This window comes from Dipodomys ordii, unplaced genomic scaffold (genome assembly GCF_000151885.1).
Source record: "Dipodomys ordii isolate 6190 unplaced genomic scaffold, Dord_2.0 Scaffold26, whole genome shotgun sequence".
Lineage (NCBI taxonomy): Eukaryota > Metazoa > Chordata > Mammalia > Rodentia > Heteromyidae > Dipodomys > Dipodomys ordii.
The window spans coordinates 274667-295639 of NW_012267242.1; the positions used below are offsets into that span (position 1 = coordinate 274667).

Genomic DNA, 20973 nt, shown 5'->3' on the forward strand with positions numbered 1-20973 from the left:
TGGTAGAGCGCTCACCTTGAGCTGAAGAGCTAAGGGACAGCATCCAGGCCCAGAGTTCAAGCCCCATGACCGACAAAAAAAAAAAAAAAATATATATATATATATATATAGAGAGAGAGAGAGAGAGAGAGAGAGAGATGCCTAAATATATTAATTATGCTTATATAATTTTTGTTCTCATTTCTCTATTTTTTGTATTGTATACCTATTTAATAATTTCTTTTTTTTTTTTTTTTGCTGGTCCTGGGCCTTGAACTCTGGGCATGGACACAGTCTATAAGCTCCTTTTGCTCAAAGCTAGCACACCACCACTTGAACTACAGCAACACTTCTGGCTTTTTCTATGATTAATTGGAGATAAGAGTCTCATGGACTTTCTTGCCCCGGCTGGCTTCAAACTGTGATCCTCAGATATCAGGCTTATAAGGAACTAGGATTACAGGCATGAGCCATCAGCGCTTAGCTAATAATTTTTTGTTTGCAGTACTAGAATTTGAACTCAGAGCCTTATGCTCGCTAGGCAGGTGTTCTGTCACTGAGGCCTCCAGGCTCTCTGAATGCTTATAGTAATACAGGGTCACTCAGCAGTGGACAATTTTTCTACAGTTGTCTGTGGAGTTGGTCATGTCTCTGTTAATATAATCTTCCTGAAATCAAGGACCAGATCTTCTTTAGTGTTCATAGAAATCATCAAGGCTTAGGCAAATAATTGATTGTTAACTAATCTATTTTTAATGTTAGAGCAGTGGTTGTACAGAATAGAGGAAGCGTTTTTGTATGAATGGAAACATCCAACAACATCTAGAGACATCACCAGTTGTCAGGTGGGCGTAGGGACACCATTATTTGTACCTAGTGGGCAGAAGCCAGGGATGCTATTAAACTTCTTACATTGTACCAAAAATGTTTCCCACAGCAAAAAATTCTCTAGTCCAAATTATTAATAGGCTTGAGGTTTAGAAAGTCATAAGAAAGTAAGGAAAATGTTTGCCTAATGCTTTCAGAACCATGACTTTGAGATCGTCTCATGAGATAATCGTTGGTTGTAGTCAAGCATAATAAATCCCTCTCCCAGCACAGGAACAAAAATTGTTCTTGTTCTACTCAGTAACTTTATCAGTAACCTAGGAGAGGTTGGCAGATGATATACTTATCATTTCTGTTAGAGACACAGAACTGAGATAACAGAGTCAGAATTGAAAATAATTTAGGAGCTGAGTTGTGCACTGACACAAATGGATGGACACTGGATAAGGAAGAAAATACAGCACACACTTCATATCCAAAGCATCCACTAGGCTCTGTGTGCTGGTGACTCATGCCTGTAATCTTAGCTACTCAGGGGGCTGAGATCTGAGGATCTAGGTTTAAAGCCAGCTCATGAAAAAAAAAAAAAAAAGGTCCACAAGACTCTTCTCTTCAATTAACCAGCAAAACGCTAAAAGTAGAAGCATGACTCACGTGTAGAGAGATAACCTTGTGTGGAAGGGGAATAACAAGATGGGAAACAGGACAAAGAGTGACCCAATACAACAATAATACTCACAAGACGCTAGTTTGGAAATCAGCTTTACAACTTCAGGAAGGTGGCGGGAAAGAGGAATGGGGGTGAGGGATAGTGGGAGAAAAACAAAGGAGGGGGCAACAATGTTCAACAAGAAATATACTCATTACCTTACTTATGTAACCGTAACCCCTCTGTACAGCACCTTTACAACAAAATAAAATATAATTTAAAAAATGAAAGCAAGAATTTGAGGCCCTGAGTTCAAGCCCCAGTACCAACACACACACACACACACACATGCACGCACACACACATGCACACAGGCACACCCAAATCTATTAGATGATCCCCAAAATTAGTCTTCTTCTAGTCTTTTTTTCTTTTTAGGTCTGAGACCAGAACTCAAAATCTGTACCTGCTGCTTTCATTCATTGGCTAGCACTCTACCAATTGATCCATGCCTCCAATTGCTTTGAAGTAGACTTATTCTAGTCATGCAAAAATTACTTAGGTATTTTCAATGATTGATTATAAGTTCAGTAAATACTAAAAAGGGCTTGTGCTCAAGCTGCTAAAAACAAATTAATGCCTTATTACTTCTTTTCTTTTTTTTTTTTTTTGTCCAGGACTCCAATTCATTACCTGACACTTTCACTTACTGGCTGGTGCTCTACCTCCTGAACCATGCCTCCAGCCCAATAATGCCCTATTAATGGAAGTAGAATGTCCAGAAACAGAAGACCATAGGTATTTTGTTATACACTACAATCCATTAGGATGAAAAACAAAAAAGCTTAGTCAGACCCATCTGAATTTGCTTAGGTTTGACTCTGTTACGCTAGCTCTAGAACCTAGTTCTAAAATAAGTTGCTAAGCTTTGCTCTGACTACTTAAATTCTTTCCTTGTCTATAAAATAGTACTTTCCACAAGGAATCATTTTACAGATTAAATGTGATAATATGTGTAAAGTTATTAAAGCAGTACCTAGAATACAATAGGCTTTCAGTTCATGGAAGTTACTGTTCTGTTTGAAGACTATCTAATTATCTAATTATTCTTCCCTCCTAGAAAAAATATCTTAACCTATTGGTTGAAACTCATAGTTGCAAACTTGGTCATAGTGAAATGCCCATTAGTTAACTTACAGTTTTCAAAACACCACAAAACTATAGTCTATTAATATAAATAAACATGTAATTTTGTGCTATATCAATTCTTATACTATTTATTTATTTAGGATGGTACTAGACATCAAGACTTGAGCCTAAGCACTTGGCAAGTGCTCCACCACTGAGCTACATGTCAGTCATCTCTTGTACTATATTCTAATGAAAACAAATAGTAGAACTAAGTGTTGTGGTATATATCTGTAATCCCAGTTACTGGGGTGGTCAAAAAAGCAAAGTTATTGAAACTTTATCTCAGAAACAGAATGAAAACAAAAGAGCTGAGCCCATGAGGCCAGCTGTTATATAGCGCACTCAAATCCCTGGGTTCAATCCCTAGTACTGGGAAACACACACACACACACACACATTCAGAGAGAGAGTCAGACATATATATATATATATATATATATATATATATGTATGTATGTATGTATGTATATATATCAGACATTGAGAGAGAGTCAGACAGACAGAGACAGACATAGAGAGACAGAGACAGAAAGACAGCTCATTGACTCAGTCATTTTTTAAAGCCCAGTGATATCCAATATTCTCAGAAAGCTGTCCAATTATCAGAGAGCTGTAGAAAATAAGACAGACATCTATAGAACTTATGGTTCTCAAGAGAAACCAACTGGCCCCTGAGTTAGAAACAAGGTCAAAAAGACTCGTGTTCTCTAATCATTAGGAGCATATTGATAGGGGCTCTCATCCATACTGCAAGTCGAAGGGTCATTGAAAGAACCAGCATCCCATAAGAGCTCAGAAATAGAAGGATGATTATTGAAAAGCTGTGCAATCAGCAGCCAACACGTCCAGGCTTTTCTTCTTCAAAGTTATGACTTCAAATCTCAAGAGTACCCAGTTCAACTCCCCATGGGAACAGAGCTACAGCTCTTACAACTCTAGCCCCAGATCTCAGCACAGTGCCAGGGACAGAGGAGATGCTTTTTATATATTTGCTGAATATGGATGAAGAAAGTGAGTTTGTGCTTATACACATATCTATAGACATAGACACATACAGGAAGTGTGTGTGTATACATATACTACAGTCAGTTCCTTAGTGCAACTCAGACCTCTGGCTGGGATGGGATCCTCCACCCATCGATGTGAATGAGGATGAAGTCACTGTCCCTACCACTATGGGTCCCACTGCAGACTCTTGCCCCACCATCACCACCATCCTCTGCATTCCCTTGCTGCTGGGATTGAAAGTCATTGTATTTCTCTCCTTGTAGGGAAGGAAATGCTGCCCAAACCCAGTTCTTGTTTCAGTAACTTCTTTTGAGGCAAAGCCAAGAATCAGAGTGAGCACCTGCTATGTGAGGGACAAGGGCTCTGCTTGGTCCGTTCCCCCGGCCCCCATGTTTAGAGCTAACAATAGTAATGACTAAGTCTCCCGGAGCAACCAGGACAACGTCTCAGTATTCCCATCCTGGGCTGTTTGGGAGACCTCTGTCAGCCTGATGCCCAGGACTGGCCCACTTTGGTTTCCCCCTGGGGTTTCCTCCACGAGCACCTCCTGGCTGTCAGCTGGGTCCTCATATAAGAGCCTTCTTCCTTGGCCTGCATTTCACCTACTTGTATCAGGTGGCAGACCAGCTGGTTTCAGTCCCAAATCAGGCCTTCTGACTCCTCCCAGAAACCAACCAACTTCAGAGCAGGAAATCTTGCCCCTCCCCAAAGAGTGGGAAACCGCAAAGGAAGAGAGAGATGAAACAGAAGGAAAAGCAGAGGAGGGAAAGAGAGAAGAGGAGCAAAAGAGGAAAGGAGTTCAATAAAAAAGAAGTCAAACCTACTTGGAACCTCACGGTAAGACTTTTCAAAATGGCATTATATATAATAGTATCATCACTGGTAGGTGGGTGTTGAAGATAGAAGGTCAAAAAGAACTACTATTTTTTAAAAAATGATCCTATTGAAATAAACAGGAGGGATGGTATGAAAAGAAATTTCAATGTCAAATGCTGGTCAAAAAGAAAGAAAGGAATGCCCAATGAGCTTTCGGCTGCGTAGGAGGGAAGACATGATAAGATACAGATGGGCCGGGCGGCAGCTGCTGGCACTGAGCACAATCTCATCATTTGGGGACAGAAAGTTAAGTTGGAGCAAAAGTCTTGCAAACGTTAGTGCAAAAAAGAAATTCTGCAAGTCCAAAATTCACTTGGAATCAGAAAATGATTGCAGGTCATAAGCGAGTTTCTTCTTGTTGCTGCTGTTGTTTTAATTTGTAGCATCAGCTTTAAACTAACTGATGACAGAGAGAGACACTATTCTGTATCTCGGGAATTGCTATAAGGGCTGATATCCTTATGTGATATGGAATCATCAGCGGATTTAATATTATTCACATTGAACTCTAGAGCTCGGGGGATGGTTCTTTTATTATTATTATTATCACAAGAAGGCTTTCTTGTCGCACACACCACGGGAGGCCTAAGGTTGACAATCCAAATTCTTCATGTGCTAGTACCTTTCCCTTCAGCCCAGCCTGGCTGCTCAAGATATTGACCTTCTACACTTAAAAGAGCCTGTTCAGAGAGAATTCCAAAACACTTTTTCCCCCTCAGGGCAACAAATTAGAAAAACCCTGACAGGAAAAGGAAATGCCATTCCCCACCCTCTCCGCTTACCCAAACCCTCACTTGCCATCAATAGAGAGAATCATCCAGAGGATTGTGGTTGACTGATCCAATCACTTGAAGGGATTAAAATAGCTAGACTCCTGCTTCAGAAAACATCTATAGATGATGATGCTGTGTTTTCACGAATGCTGGCTTTAAGAGTCATGTTCCCTCAGCTTTTCCAATAGAGCTTAACAGTATCAGAGGAATATACTTGAAGTGGGTTTTGGTTTGGTTTGTGCATTTTTGTGTATTTTGTTTTGGGGATGTGTGTGTGTGTGTGTGTGTGTGTGTGTGTGTGTGAGTGTTTCTCTCTGAGGTTTGTATGAGTTCATTAGAAGCTGAAAGGAGGGTAGGAGAAGAAAGGAAAAACAGAACGATCTTGCTCCTGCTTGTTTGCCAAGATTTTAAAGGAATTGCCTTCCCCACTATATAGTATGGTATGAAAATAAAATCCCCAAATCCTAGCTCTTTCTTAATACTCATTCCAGTACTGCTAAAATCTCCTTGCATTCAATTTCTGAGCTGGAACAAATCTAATTTAATTCCTCTCCTTTGCCAGGTGAGGAAATCAAAGCCAAGACAAGGGAAGGGCCTCGCTCATAGTCACATCCATCAGTGGAGGGGAAACAGAACCTCCCCTGTCCTGACCCAGGGTCCTTTCAAGAAATCACCCCAAATTTACACGAGTACCCTAGGTGCCCAAGAGCTCATAAAGACTGCATCTGCTGATGGAATGGGATATTTCGTTAAAAGATGTTCAAGTAACTTCACCTGGTCAAAACAGCAAGAAAGATTTCCTTTCTGGTTATACCATTCCAGTCTATTTCTAACTGTTAGGTAACCAGACAGTAGGCAAAGGATCTAAGGCAGATTTTTCATGAGAGAACTAGAATATTCTTCTATATCTATTAATGATCCTTATCTTTTTTTCTATAATCCTCATATTATCTTGGGTTTTTGTTTCTTTTTTTGTTAGATGGTTTTTTTTGTTGTTGTTTTTATGCTGGTCTTGAGGCTTGATCTCTGGGCCTGGGATCTCTGGGCCTGGGTGCTGTCCTTGATCTTCTTTTGCTCAAGGTTAGTACTCTACCACCTGAGCTACAGTGCTACTTCAGTTTTTTCTGAGAATTTTATTGGAGATAAAGAGTCTCACAGAGTTTCCTTCCTGGGATGGCTCTGAACCAAGATCCTCAGATCTCAGCCTCCTGAGTAGCCAAGATTAGAAGCATGAGCCATTGGTGCCCAGCTACCCTCATTTTACACACAATATTTTTAAGTTTGCTCAGAGGGAATAAGATCCTATTTATTCTGGATCACTTGTTGGGAGGCGCAGGCCCTCTAGACTAATGAATATACATAACTAAAGGACAATAACTAAAGAACTTAGTCAGTCCCCTCCCCAGGGCTCTAGCCCTTTCAATGTATTCAAGGTTCTTCTGACATGCCATGCAGTCTCTTGACTACTTAGTTGACCACATGCAGTTCTCTCTGCTTGGAATGTCTCCACAAGTCACACTTAGCCTTCCAAACTGAGCTGGAAGGCCATCTCTACCCAGGAGCCTTTGCTGTTACCCTGGCTGATTTGGGTCACATCCTATGTTTCGGTTGCGCTCCATGTATACTCCCAGTATGATTTATTATCACAGTCTATACAGCTATGGCTCTAATTTTGAAGGCAGAATCCACATATCAGTGTTTTCATGTCGCCAGCTCCTTGCACAATTTCAGATCTTTATTAGGCTCAAACACTTTATGAAAAGTGAATGAGCAAACAATGGAAATATTTCCTGTCCTTTTCTTCCATTAATGATTTAGTAAAGTCTCATTCTTGGGTAACTTGGGAAGGGGAAACAAAAGATGTCATTATTAGAATCTTCTCTCTTTTTGAAACCAGCAGGCCACTCCTAAAAGTCTATCCAAGGTTAAATGTGGCATCAAAAGAAGGTATTAATTTTATGTTTCCTTAAAAGTACACCGATTACAGTAGAAGAATTCCCATGCAATAAACCACAAGGACAATGAGAACAGAGCATGATGAGATGAGAACATGGGTCTTAGAGAACAACAGGTGAGAGATGTCAACACCATCTTTGAAGATGTAGACGGACAAGTGATAAGTGACTGAGCAAACCTGAGATCTCTGAAGTCCAAGCACTCACGATGGAAGGTTGATAAGAAGCCAGGACCCCAGAAGGGTCCAGGAGATGAGGGCATTAAGAGCCTCAGAAAGCAATGAGAGAGATGGGAGTAAAAATAGGAGGACACACTTGCCATCCATACTTCCTTTCCACCCAAGGAAGGAAAACTTATCTTTGGAGGAGAACTTGATAGATCGATAGATACCAGAAGCCAGATATCAGACTCAGAGACACCAGGCGTGGTAGAGGGTGGGGTTATATACAGAGAAACAGTGGGACAGAAAGCCTTCATACTGAAAGATGAGATTCTCCAGCCCCTTCTTCTGGCTCAGCTCCCAGAACAAGAGCAGCTTCGCTTCTAACCCCTCTCCACCCACCTTACCCAAGTCCATAACAAGCAAAAGAATTAAGAAGTCATCCCTGCAGAAAGAATCCAACCAAAGGGAACAATAACAACAACAACAAAAAAAACTAACAAACACAGAGAGATAGAAATGTCCAACAGGCAAGGGATGAAGTATAAGAATGATGAGGTTGGGATGAAAAGCAATGATACTAAAGACCCAGCAGAGGTAATCCACCAAATAGGAAACCATTACCAGCCACAGCACAGCAATATCACTGTCTCCAAAGACATAAGGGAAGCTAGGGCATGCATGAATTAAGACCACGAAGCCATCTTTTTTTAAAGTGCAGAGAACAAGAAAAAAAAAACCAGCTCTTTAATCTAAAAATACAACTGAAAATTTTAAAATTATAATGAAGCCTCAGAAGATAAAATTATGGAATTCCCCAAAAAAAAGTAGGACAAAAAAGAAAACCATGAAAAAAGACCAAAAAGGAAAACAAAAAAAGGTATGAAACTTAAAAGATCAGTCAAGTCTAATAAGAATTCCCAAAAGTCAGCACTGAGAAAATGAAAAGGAATGGAAATAATTCCTCCAAAAACAAAAAGAAGAAAGGCTTTCATCAAAGCACATTGTTATTGGAAATGGTAGAACCCCAGGATTTTTTTTTTTATCTTAAAAGTTCTAGAAAGAAAAAAAAACAGTTCACAAACCGAGTATCAGAAATCCTAAAAGCATTTTGACTTCTCAGTGTCAACACGGGAAGCTGGACACTGAAAGGCAATACAACACTGTCTTCCAATTTGGGGAGAAAATAATCTTCACTTTAGAAATCCTTACCCAGCCAAAAACAATCAAGGGGAAGGTAAAGTAAGGACAAGCAGACAGGGTCGACCAGAACTGCCACACTGTTTTGTATGTAACAAGGTCAGATAAATTGATATCTACATAAAGATGTTTAAATTGTGAAATAATACTCCCACATGTATGTTTCCCCCTCCCCCAAATCTCTACTATTCACAAAGAAGTACAATAAGAAAGAGGAAAAATAGGAGTTCCCAGGCCATAGTAAAGGGCTATCATAGAGAGCCCAGTTGGAAGACTCCAAAAGAGATGTCTCCAGTTAATTTATTTTTCTTTTTTTGGGGGGGTCCAGTTGTGGGGCCTGAACTCTGGGCCTGGGCGCTGCCCCTCAGCTCTTCAGCTCAAGGCTGGCGCTCTACCACTTGAGCCACAGTGCCACTTCCGACTTTTTTCTTTTTGCTTATGTGGTTCTGAGGAATCGAACCCAGAGCCTCAGGCATGCAAGGCAAGCACTCTACCACTGAGCCACCTTCCCAGCCCAGATGTCTCCAGTTAAAAGAAAAAAAAGGAAAGGAAACAGATATTCAGACATGGCTGTAATCTCAACTACCGAAGAGGCAGAACAGGGAGAATGGCAGTTTTAGGCCAGTTCAGGCAAAAATAAATAGCACTTAAGACTGTCTCATTAAAACAAGCAAAGAAAGCTGGTCACTGGTGGCTCATGCCTGGAATCCTAGCTACTCAGGAGGTTGAAATCTGAGAATCATGGTTCAAAGCCAGGCCCAGGTAGAAAAGTCCATGGGACTCTTATCTCCAATTAGCCACCAGAAAACCAGAAGTGGCACTGTGGCTCAAAGTGCTAGAGTGCTAGCCTTGAGCAAAAAGCTCAGAGACAGCACCCAGGCTCTGAGCTCAAGCCCCATGGCCCAAAACACACACACACACACACACACAAAGAGTGGTAGTTCACACCTGTAATCCCCCTTACACACACTGTAAACATAGGAAAAATCACATTCTGAGTCTGGCCCTGGGCAAAATTGCAAGACTCTACATGAAAAATAAATTAAAGCAAAAAAAAAAAAAGTCTAGAAGTATGGTTCAAGTAGTAGGGTACTTCCCTATCAAGCAGAAAACCTAGAGTTTAAGTCCAGTACACCTCCCATCCCCTCTCCCCAAATAAAAAAAGAACTGATAGATTACCCAGTCAACATGACCCATTTATTTGCTCTAGTCAGATGGTTTGGAGAACATGAACAACTAAAAAAGAAAATAAATAAAAATGGAGATGAGTATTAACTCCCAAAAGAAAATGAGAACAGAAATACAATCGAGGTAAACGGTATCACTCAGTTGCAAATGAATTATAAAAATATTGATATTGAGTAGTGACTTCATTAAAACTGTGATAGGATTAGGAAACTAGAAGAGAAGGAAGAATCTCCTTAGTAAAAAAAAAATCAATAAATTTAGTAAATTGCAAAAACCAAGGAATAACAGTAAAAACCTATATCCTGTAACAAATATGGAGTTGGTTCCTGGGGCAAAGATAAAGAGTTTAAGAGTGTTTGGCAGGACACATTGACCAAGACATATTGTACTCATAAACTGCTTCCTTAAATGGCAACTCCTATGTACAAGTACTTAAAGATAATTATAATAAAAATAAATTAAATTTTGAACAAAAGTAATTTTTTTTAAAAGTGATCACCTCTGAGGGGAGTAGGCTATGGGGAAGGGAAAAGCTAAAGTTATCTTTTATTTTGTGCCTTTTGATATCAGTGGCTTTAAAAATCTTCATCATGTATTATATTGACAGAGGAATTAATTTTTTAATGGCTCAGTCATAACATAGCAGTCTCCCGAGGGCTGCAAACTACTAACAGCTAGCATGCTGATGACTGCAACCATTTACTTAAGCCTCAAACAAGGTTTGGCTAAGGTATTTACCTAACTACCTAACACAGAAGTTCTCTGGTTTGCCCACAGGTTACTTCAGAATCACCTGAGGAATATTTTTTTAAGTACATATAAATAAATGATCCACAGAGCTAGACGGAGGTTAAAATGGAACTGATTTTATTTAGAATGATTGCTACAGGGCAAGAGAGACCTCAGAGTAAAACCAAGCTCAGAGGTAATACTGCGTGGGCAAGTAAGACTTTATAGCCAAATTGCAAGATGGTTGTGATTGGTGGGTGGAAATTTACTAAAAGGAACCATCAAGAGTAAGAGTAAGGGGGAGGGAGGGATTTAGACCAAACTGACCTAACAGGATTCTTGCTGAACACTGCCAAGGTCACCAGACATTACCTGGGGAAGGAGGACATCGAAGAAACTGACTAGCTATCAGAGGTGAACTGATAATGACTGATTTAGCTGGATTGTACAAGGAAGAGCACAGATGAGTCTAACAGAAGGCCTGGAATCCTGACTGCCATTGGGCTCAGCAGAGACCCTTCGAGGGTTTTGTGAAAATACAGATTCCTGGGACCCACACAGGTATTGATGGTGGCTGAGAATCTGCCATTTAGTGTGGGCCCCCCTTTCCCCACTCCCCCCCACCAGCCCCCTGCCCCAGGTACTCAGTGAGGTTTGGGAATTGCCACTAAAGCAAGTCAAGTCCAGGAGTCTGGTAATATGGATTTTATGTAACTACTTCTGGGTATATATCGGTGTTAGAGTATACTAGGCTTTGCCAGAAAACCACACAGACATCCAGGTACAAAAAACAAAGACAAGATTTATTGCCGGCAAAGGGACACAAGGGAGATGTGAGAAGCAGTGCCAGCTAACCTACTGAGTCTAGGAGGGGCTAGAAGGGGCTAGGAGGAGGAGACACTGGTGTGGACATGAGGACCAGGGATTCATCATGGTGGATTAGGATTTATGGCTGGAGCCTAAGTAGTAGATAAGGGGCCCTGTAGCTGCCCAGACCCGAAGATCACTCTAAGGAGATCTCGCTGCCTTATATGGTGGTAGCTACCCTGGAGGAGTTCCATCTCAAGGTAGAGGGGGGCTGGAGGCTGATTATTTACTGCCTTTACTAAATAGGCCTAGTGTTGCCTAGGAAAGGAACATGCTAAGCTATTGGGAAGGGAGCTCATTGTGCTAACAATCAGTGTATTATGACTCTATATCCTCACCCTCCCTCTGGAATTCTCTTTTATCTTAATCCACAAGTCCCTCGAGACTACTGAAAACATATTAAGTAAAATAAAAGTTATATCCTGGTCTCTGGCCATAAACCTCTATAGTCTGGGCTTCCTTTTCGTTCCTAGGGCTCCCTCTGCTGGCAGAAGCTGTTCAAACTTTCAGCATCCTAAACCCAGAAATTTTTCTCTCTCGGCTCTCCTCCTCTCCTCCGTATTAACTGGATCATTCTGCAGGGCTGTGGTCAAGCTCTCAAACTTCATGGACCCTCCCATCAGACTGAAACAGGAAAATTAAACGTGGGAAAGACTTTCCTGCCTCATAAGGAATGTGGATATTGGGAAGCAGTGCTATGAGGCAGACAGGGAAAATGGGAGGCCCACATGATGGCCAAGACTGAGAGAGAGGAAGCTCTTAAGGAATTTAACTCCCCACCTTCTTTTCCTCACCCTCCCTCAAGATTTATGGGTAGATGGGGAAGCCACATGCATCTGCCTTCCAAAAACATGGAAAGAGGGGGAAAAGTGATACCAAAATAACTCACTGAATTTGGAAGCAGAAGCGGAGGGTTCCACAGCCAAACTCTCTCTTCAGTCAGTCATTGTCAGTTGTGGGCTCCTTTTCCAAAGCCTTGTGCCATGTTGTCTGGAACTGGACTCCATAAATCACGACTTCACAGAGGTGCTGCTGTCCTTACATTCTGTATTATGGGATCTTTCCCACTAGCTGAAAAGACGCTCCACCCAGCAGTCTGTCACAGACAAAAAGTTTCCTAATGTATTCTCTCGGTCTGTCTCTCTCTGTCTCTCTCTGTCTCTCTCTCTGTCTCTCTGTCTCTCTCTCTCTCCAACTCAGGTATTCCTATGGTTTCAACTTTAACTTACGTGGATTCAGTTTCCCAAAGGTCTCTCTCTCTAGCCCTAGGCTTCTCCAAAGTTCTCTCTCTCTCTCTCTAGCCTAGGCTTCTCCCCTAAGCTTTGAATACCTATGGGACACCTACCATCTATATATTTTGAGGACACTTCGTTTAGTAGCACTCATAAGATGCTTATTGAGCACCTACTGTATACCACATACAGTGCTAACAGGAGATGATCGAGCCAGCAAGCAAGATGGGCAGGTCCTTTGCCCTCCCAGAGCTGCAGCTATTGGGGAAGATGGAGCTAATGGGTTGAAAAAGGGATGAGTGAGATAGCAAGAGAAGTATCCAGCCCTGGGAGCATCTTGCCCAGGAGAGACAAGTTAGCATCCACACCGGTGTAGCTAAAAGACTTTCAAAGATCAAGAAGAACTTACAAAATTGAACTAGGAACTTGAGACTTTATCCTAAGAGCAGCAGGGAACCATTGAATCCTTTGAAACTGAAAATTGCACGGGTCAGCCACAGTGTGAGGAAATGAACGGATTGGAATCCACAAGGAAGGTCACTAGTGCAAGGTTGGCTGAAGGTGAACTGCCCCATGGTTCAGGCATAAAAGAGTTTATTAGGGACAGAACAAACTGCCAGCCCACAGGAGATGAAGGGGAAGGAAAAGGAGGGAGGGGACTATGGGTGAGTGGGATTATATAGGGAAAAGCATGAGGTGGGATCATAGCACGTGTGAAAGTGATCTCAGAGCCTGGGAAGCCTCTCACTGTCCCAGGGAGGGATGATCTGGTCAGTTCGAGAAGTGACCTCTGTAGATGAGGAAGTGACCTCAGAGCCTGGGGTCCATTGCTGACTCACAGTCAGGTGATTGACAGTCAGGTGATTACTGGGCTCAGGCGTGTGAAGAGGCCTGTCTTGATTTGGATGATGACCCTACAAGGCTTCCATTGTGTGTTGTATTTTGTTTTGCTTTTTAGTAGTGGGGCTTGAACTCTGGGCCTGGGCATAGTCCCTGAACTTTTTTGCTCAAGGTTAGCATTCTACCATTTGATCTACAGCACCACTTCCAGTTTTCTGGTGTTTAATTGGAGATAAGAGTCTCACAGACTTTCCTGACCGGGCTGGCTTTGAACCAGGATCCTCAGATCTCAGCTTCCTGAGTAGCGAGGATTATAGGCGTGAGCCACTGGGCACCTGGCCCCATTGTTTTCCTATGCTTCATAAACTGTTTTTATATGTTCTCTGGTTCATACTAAATATTTCATGGACATTTTTTTCTTAAAAATAAATGGTTTGGAGAAGGTGACATAGATGAACAAAGTTGCAAAAACAGAAAAATTGGTGGTCTGAGTGAGGATACTCACAATGTGGATAAGAATGCAGAAGTGCTTCTAGAGATACTTTGGGGGCAGATTGATGAGATTTAGTGATTAATGGAATATAAAGACATAAAAAGGGAGGTGTAAAGGGTTTCTATATTATTCATTGAGTGAAGGCTAAAAACATTGAAATAAGCCAGGCGCAGGTGGCTCACGCCTATTATCCTAGCTACTCAGGAGGCTGAGATCTGAGGATCACAGTTCACAGCCAGCTTGGGTAGGAAAGTCTGTGAGACTCTTATCTCCAATTAGCCACCAGAAAACAGGAAGTGGCACTGTGGCTCAAGTGGTAGAGCACTTGCGTTGAGCTGAAAAGCTAAGGGACGGTGCCCAGGCTCAGTGTTCAAGCCCCATGACTGACCAAAAAAAAAAAAAAAGAACTGAAATAGAGACCACTAGGAAATAGCAAACAAAAATAAGAAAATCACCAGAGAACAACTTGGCAGTTCTCTAAAAGTTACATATAAATTTATCATGTAACACAGGGTGTCACTCCTGAATACGAACCCAAGAGAATAAAAACATATGTCCACATAGACTGCTATAACAATGTTTATAGCTGTGCTATTCACTAAGCCACAGAAAGTGGACAAACAAATAGTAGCAAACCAATGAATGCATGAACAGAAGATGGTAGAGTCATACAATGGTATATGGTTTGGCAATAATGAAAGAATAAAGTACCATGCCAAACCACTATGTGGAAGAACCTTAAAAACATGCTAAGTGAAAAAGTCAAACAAAAAATAACAATGAGCTGGGCACCGGTGGCTCACATCTACAATCCTAACTACTTAGGATGCTGAGATCTGAGGATCCTGATTCAAAGCCAGCCTGACAGGAAAGTCCATGAGAGACTCTTATCTCCAATAAACTACTCAAAAAAAGCCAGAAGTGGCATTGTGGTTCAAGTGGTAAAGTGCTAGCCTTGAGCAAATGAAACCCAGGAACAGTGCCCAGGCCCAGAGTTCAAGCCCCAGAACTGGCAAAAAAAAAAAAAAAATCATAATGGTGGACCCACCATTATGACATGAACAGAAAAGACAAGCTTATAGTAACAAGAAGATTATTGATCCTCTGGACTCAGGGATGAGACTAGAGAATGAGTATAAATAGGTTTGAGGGATCTTTGGGGGATGATGAAAATGATCCGAATTAGTATTATGGTGGTGATAGTTCCCAACTCTGTAAAGTTATTAAAAATTACTGAACATTTGAAATGAGATAATTTTCTGGCATATAAAGTGTACTTCATTGAAGATAAAAATAATCAAATTCATTTGGCATGTTGAATTTGAAATATTCAAAAGGAGAGGTCCAGTAAACAGTTGGCCATATTACCTAAAGCTAGGATAAAATGCTGCCCCAGAGAGAGATTGTAAGGGCTTAGTGCATAGATAGTACTGAAGGCATGAGAATGAGAGAGATCGCCTAGAGGAAATGAAGAAACAAAGAGAGTGGATAGAATAAAGATTAATCGGGACCAAATTTTAAAAAAAAAAGAGAAGTACCATCTACAAAGAACACCAAAGAGCAGTCCAAGAAGTAGGAAGAAGCCCCAGTGAAAATGAACTGACCAAGGCCAAAGGAAAGGAGTGGTAAAAGTGCCAAGGGCCATTGAGGGGCCAGGGAGTTATAAACTGAAGCAAAGAGGGAAAAAAAGGCGCATTAGAAAAGTCTAGGTGGACATAGCTCTAAGGGGCTGTAACCTTGCAAGGTTGGATGCAAGGCTGCCTTTGAATGGATGGCAGACCGTGCTGATAGAGGGAGTAGACTGGACTAATAAGCCTGAAGGGTGCAAAATATGTATAATTTTCCGTGTGGGGCAAAGAGGGCCTGCAAAGAACCAGTGAACAAGTGCATTCTGGGAAGAGGATGGAGAAGCCACGACTTCAGAGACTTCACGACTGGAAATAAGTCACCAGAATGACAGAATCTAGTAATGGCTACTGAAGATCCTCAAAATACATGGCCTTGTGGACTTGTCCATGTAACCCCACTACTCATGAGCCATGTGGAGCTGTTTGCAGTTTCCCAAACATGTCATTCTCTTTCACACTGCCTTCTGTTCTCTCATACAACTTCCTCTGCAGGGGGTATTCACAAGCAAAGCCTCCTCCTTCCTCCCCACACTCCTGGGGCCCAGCTTCTTCCTCGCTCACTTACTCTTCAGCATTTGCCTCCTATTTCAATACCGATCAAGATTCAGCTCTTTTTTCTTCATCCCACACATGGGATGGGCTATTTCCTCCTCTACATCCTCACCTCACTGTAGACTTCCAACAGTGCAGAGGTGACACGTTGCATACATTCGTTTCCAGCCTGTCTGCTTCTGGAAAGAATTCCCCTTGCTTTTTCATTTATAGTATCTGACTCCTGGCAAATGCCTAACTAAATAAGTATCAGAAGATGAATCTTCCACTCAACCACCATGTGCTATATAACCTTTTTCTCTTTTCCAACTGAGGCCCTTTTAGGTGGCTGTCCGTAGCCAGGCTGCTGGACCTCATTGTGGCAAAGGTGGGCAAGATGGCGTATTAGTGGCCGTGATCCATGGTATTTTGTCCACACCTAAGGCAGAACTTCTCAGCGTTTCCAAAGCCCTACGTCACTTCCAAGGTTGCCAAGTAAAACACATCCAGTTAAATGTGGCTTTCAAATCAACAATGACTAATGTTTCAGTATAATATGTCTCTTTCAATCGTGAAGAGAGGGAGAATGAGACCCTTTAAAAGTATTCATTGTTTAGCCGAGATTCAAATTTAACTAGCTATCCGATATTGCTGTTTGTTCAATCTGGCCAACTCTGTTTCCCACCAGAGGGAAGCAGAAAGGGTAAGTGTCCCTCAGATCCTTCCTCATTGGCCCTTAATGCTAACGAATCTCCCTTCACTGCAGCCGCGCTAGAGTGTGAGCATCTACTGCGGATGCCATTGGCACCTGAGGAAACTCATTTGGCTGTCCAGTGCCACTTGGATGTGCTTCCGGAAAGCTGAGCTGAGCGACTAAGGAAAAGCTCTGGGTGGGCCTTTGCTGAGCAGGGTGTGTGGGAAGGCAAGCTCTCATTGTATGGTCTCTCACTTGTGTGGGGCTCTCCCTCAAGCAACCTTACACCGCCTATGTTTGACCAAAACTTTCCAAGGAGTCTTTTTTATTTTTTCTAGTAACTGTGTGGCCCTCTCGCCTCTGTACTCAGACAAGGGCTCTCTTTGGAAGCTAGGCCAGAGGAAAAGTCTGAAAAATGGCATCTCTAACCTCATCTAGGTCTCTACCATTGTAGTGGAACAAGAAATCAGACCATCAGGCTCGCTCATGGTTCTCCCACAGGAAACTACCCGCCAGTGGTGTGGCCACATGCTACCCAGGCCAAGTAGGAAAGCACCCGAAACACAGGGCAATTTATCCCACCTCTACCTCTCACTCCCAGACCTGAGCTCCCAGTAGGTGAAAATGTGTTGGGATATCGGATCATACAGAAGGATTGACAAATAGAAACAACTTCTCCCGTCAGGATATACAGGGAGCAGGAGAAGGAGGATGGGGAGGTGAAGATGAACGGTTGCTGGAAAGATTATATATAAAATGATCATCTTTTCTCTGTCTTGGCCAACAGAGTTGGGCAGCTATGATACAGATTTGTGACTTCCTAAAATCTGGACAGGGTGATAAGAGATTTTGTTTGTTTTTTTTTACACTCTGATATAACAGTAAAAGCCTTTCCAGTTCCAACGTGTTGGAGCTAGCCTCCAAGGGAGACAAAGAGAACCTCTGAACACCCATCTTTTACTCTGAGGTTAGCTACTGTGCCCCCAGCAGGATTCATTTCCAAAAGAAAAAGACCACTTTCTGAAACAAAGCCACCAAATCATCCTGAAAACCTCTACAGCTGCTGCCTCTGAAGTGACAGACAGGTGTTCCTTTCATGGTCTACATTTTATGACAAATGCATGGAAATGACACACCTCTCCCCCAACCCATCTCTCTCTCTGTCACATACACACACTAGGCCCACTTGGATTTTTTTTTTTGCCATCTCCTATCTGTCCTTGCAAATCTGGCCCATCCCTCACAGACCCTTGGCTCCTTCATGACCTACATGGTTCTCACCTTGCAATTTGGTTTTGGCCCATTTATTCTGGTGAGAATGATTAAATGAGAGTTACTGGCAGAGTTCTGACATGCACCTGCTGCTGGGGATGCCCATTCTCTCTGGGTATTTGCAAACTATTAGAATGTGTTCAAGAGTGCCAGATCTAGAATGTAAGTGACCAATGGCATGACAAAAGAGGAGTAACAAGGAGTGAAGCCCACAGCTAGCATCCTTGCTATGTCAAAAAAAAAAAAAGAATATGCTGGAACCAGGAATCAGGTGGTTCATATATGTAGTCTTGGCTAATAAGAGGTTGAGATCTGAGGATCATGATTTTAAGCCAACCTAATCCCTAAGACTTATTTCCAATGAACCAGCAAAAAAGTCAGAATGGAAGTGTGGCTCAAGTGGTAGAAAACCAACCTTGAATGAAGAAGTTCAGCAAGAGTTTAAGACCTTGAGTTCAAGCCCCAATAGACACATACACACACACACACACACACACACACACACACACACACACACACACACAGAATTTGCTGAATAGGGGAAATGTAGCTCAAAACAAATGCTAGTGAAAGCATCACATTTCCTACTGTCTGTTGCTTTTTTGTTGTTTTGTTTTAATTTGGTGAAAATTTCAGGAAGAGCCCTTATGGGATGGGTTTGATCTGTTCTGACCAGAGTGCTGAATCCTAGTAATTTCCCAGGATTGAATCAGGCACCAGAAAGATGCGATTTTCTTATTGCCACAGAATCTCAAAAACTGAATTAAGACAGCAGAAGTTTATTGAATGCCTAATCTGGAACAAGACTGAGGGCAGAGATGAAAAAGGAATAACCTATGTTCTCCAGGAGCTTACAAGCTAATGAGAGAACCAGCCATGCAAATACAGGCATGCAGTGAATTCTGGGTTTGTTGCATAATTTAGTCAAAGTATGATCCCTAAGACCCTTTTGGGAGTTTGAAAGGTCAAATTATTTCCATAATCATACTAAGACATTATTTAACTTTTCCAGAGGCTTCAGGGTGTGTGATAATGTCATTGACTTGACTGCTGATGGAAGAGATGCTTACGTATTATTGAATTTTAAAAATACTCAGTCTCAATTTCCAATGCATTAACATCAACACACAAAAGATGCATGCAGGCTGGGAAGGTGGCTCAGTGGTAAAGTGCTTGCCTTGCATGCCAGAGGCCCTGGGTTCGATTCCTCAGCACCACATAAGCAAAAAGAAAAAAAAAGCAAAAAAAAAAGATGCATGCAAAAGTTCTTCAAGGCTAAGCATGGTGGTTCTTTATTTCTGTTCTTGGTAGAGAACAAACTTCCCTACTCTGCCCCTGTTTTTATTATTTCAGTGTCACGATATTTTAAAGCAAAACTCCACATAATTTCACTGTTAGTCATGTAGGATTAGAAAAAATAAACCCTATACTTTCTTCCTATAAGGATGAAAATGAAATCTGGTTTGTAATACAGCTTAGTAGCAAGAAGTCTTTTATAAAATTATGCAAATATATCTGGCAGTTCAGACAGTATGTAACCTAATTTTCACTTGCCTTTGATCTTTTTCCTGTCTCTGTCCTCCTTAAACCTTGAGTTCTAACTAGCTCTCACTGTTCTCAAATCATCATTGTTTTCTGGAAGTGAACCTCACAGCTGGGAGCCTTTGTTGACAAATTGTTTCATCTCCTCTGGGTCTTAAATTATTTTCTCTGACTCTGAATTAAAAATTCACTGAATGTTTCCAGATACTGTATTTAGGATCATAACTCCATTCCTCTTAGCTTTGTGTAAATTCCAGCTCTCCCTCCATCCCCCATCTCATCATCCTCCAAAGAACTTAGACTCATTCTTATTGTCACATTTTTAATGTTGGTGTTGTTTTTCCTGCTTTATTATGAGTAACTTGCAGAATTCAAGATTTGCTTTGTGGCAGGGTAATTTTCATGATGGGGCTAGTTGAAGAATTTAACAATGGCACATCTTAAATTCTTTCTTTGGGGATTATACCTTAAAGACGCCTTTTTTTCATTTCAATCAATATTATTTTATGTGATCAGATACACATAGGCATTGTCCCTTTGTGTTCCTCTCCTAAAGAAATCTTAATATAGATATACTGAGGTGGTTATTTCTATGTTGTCTCTGGTAATAAGTTGCTAGGAGGTTCCTCCTCTTGGCCCTCTTATCATTACTAAATCCATTTTTCCCTGGGTCATGGGAATCCATCCATTCTTTCCTTCTATCCCGAGTCTCTTCATCCCAGCACCCTTTCCATGTTTCTTGTCCCTCCATAGCATTTGTGTGACCCAGTTTAATAGCTTAGAGCTTTTTTTTGGCACTCATTGCTTCTTTATTCCCTGCTAAAGTCATAAGTGTATGTTCTGTTGCACTTGCCTGAGAGTCTTGAACTAGTCTTGGGTTTCCCGCCATCTGGGTTCTGGCTGGATTGCAATTTCCCTTTGATGTTGTAATACTTTGCCATTGAACTTGAGTGTGAGGCTTATGAGGCTTGTTTACTTTTATTTATTTTTATCTCCTAAGATGTGCACTTCTTTTTTTTTTCCCCTCCTTGAGTTTATTTTGCTGTTTTGTGCTGTTATTTTTAATTGCTTCCGACTGGGGGGTGGGGCTGTGAGTGAGATTTGGCTCTCTTTGGCTCTCTTTGCTATTACTCACATTTCTCCAAAAACTCCACATTCTCTCTCTCTCTTTCTCTCTCTCTCTTTCTCTCTCTCTCTCTTTCTCTCTCTCTCTCTTTCTCTCTCTCTCTATCTCTCTCTCTCTCCCTCTCTCCCTCTCTCTCTCTCTCCCTTTGAAAAACCACTTTTGAAAGGCCATTGATCCCTGGTATAAATGGTGTCAAGAAGGAGATGCCGGA

At 41.6% G+C, this 20973-nt stretch overlaps 3 protein-coding genes across 3 annotated transcripts in view; 2 read left to right on the top strand and 1 right to left on the bottom strand.

The window, feature by feature from the left end:
• Positions 1 to 16537, top strand: part of G0s2 (G0/G1 switch 2) — a 19171-nt gene extending 2634 nt beyond the window's left edge. Inside the window, exon 2 of the mRNA XM_013014976.1 lies at positions 16488 to 16537. Coding sequence (XP_012870430.1) covers positions 16488 to 16537 — 50 coding nt within the window. The remainder of the gene's footprint in view (positions 1 to 16487) is intronic.
• Positions 1 to 20973, bottom strand: part of Lamb3 (laminin, beta 3) — a 139526-nt gene that overhangs the window by 69006 nt on the left and 49547 nt on the right. The gene's annotated exons all lie outside the window — the stretch shown is intronic.
• Hsd11b1 (hydroxysteroid (11-beta) dehydrogenase 1) overlaps positions 4437 to 20973 on the top strand; it is a 47969-nt gene continuing 31432 nt past the window's right edge. The window contains exon 1 of the mRNA XM_013015201.1: positions 4437 to 4492. The gene's annotated coding sequence lies outside the window, so the exon portion shown is untranslated. The remainder of the gene's footprint in view (positions 4493 to 20973) is intronic.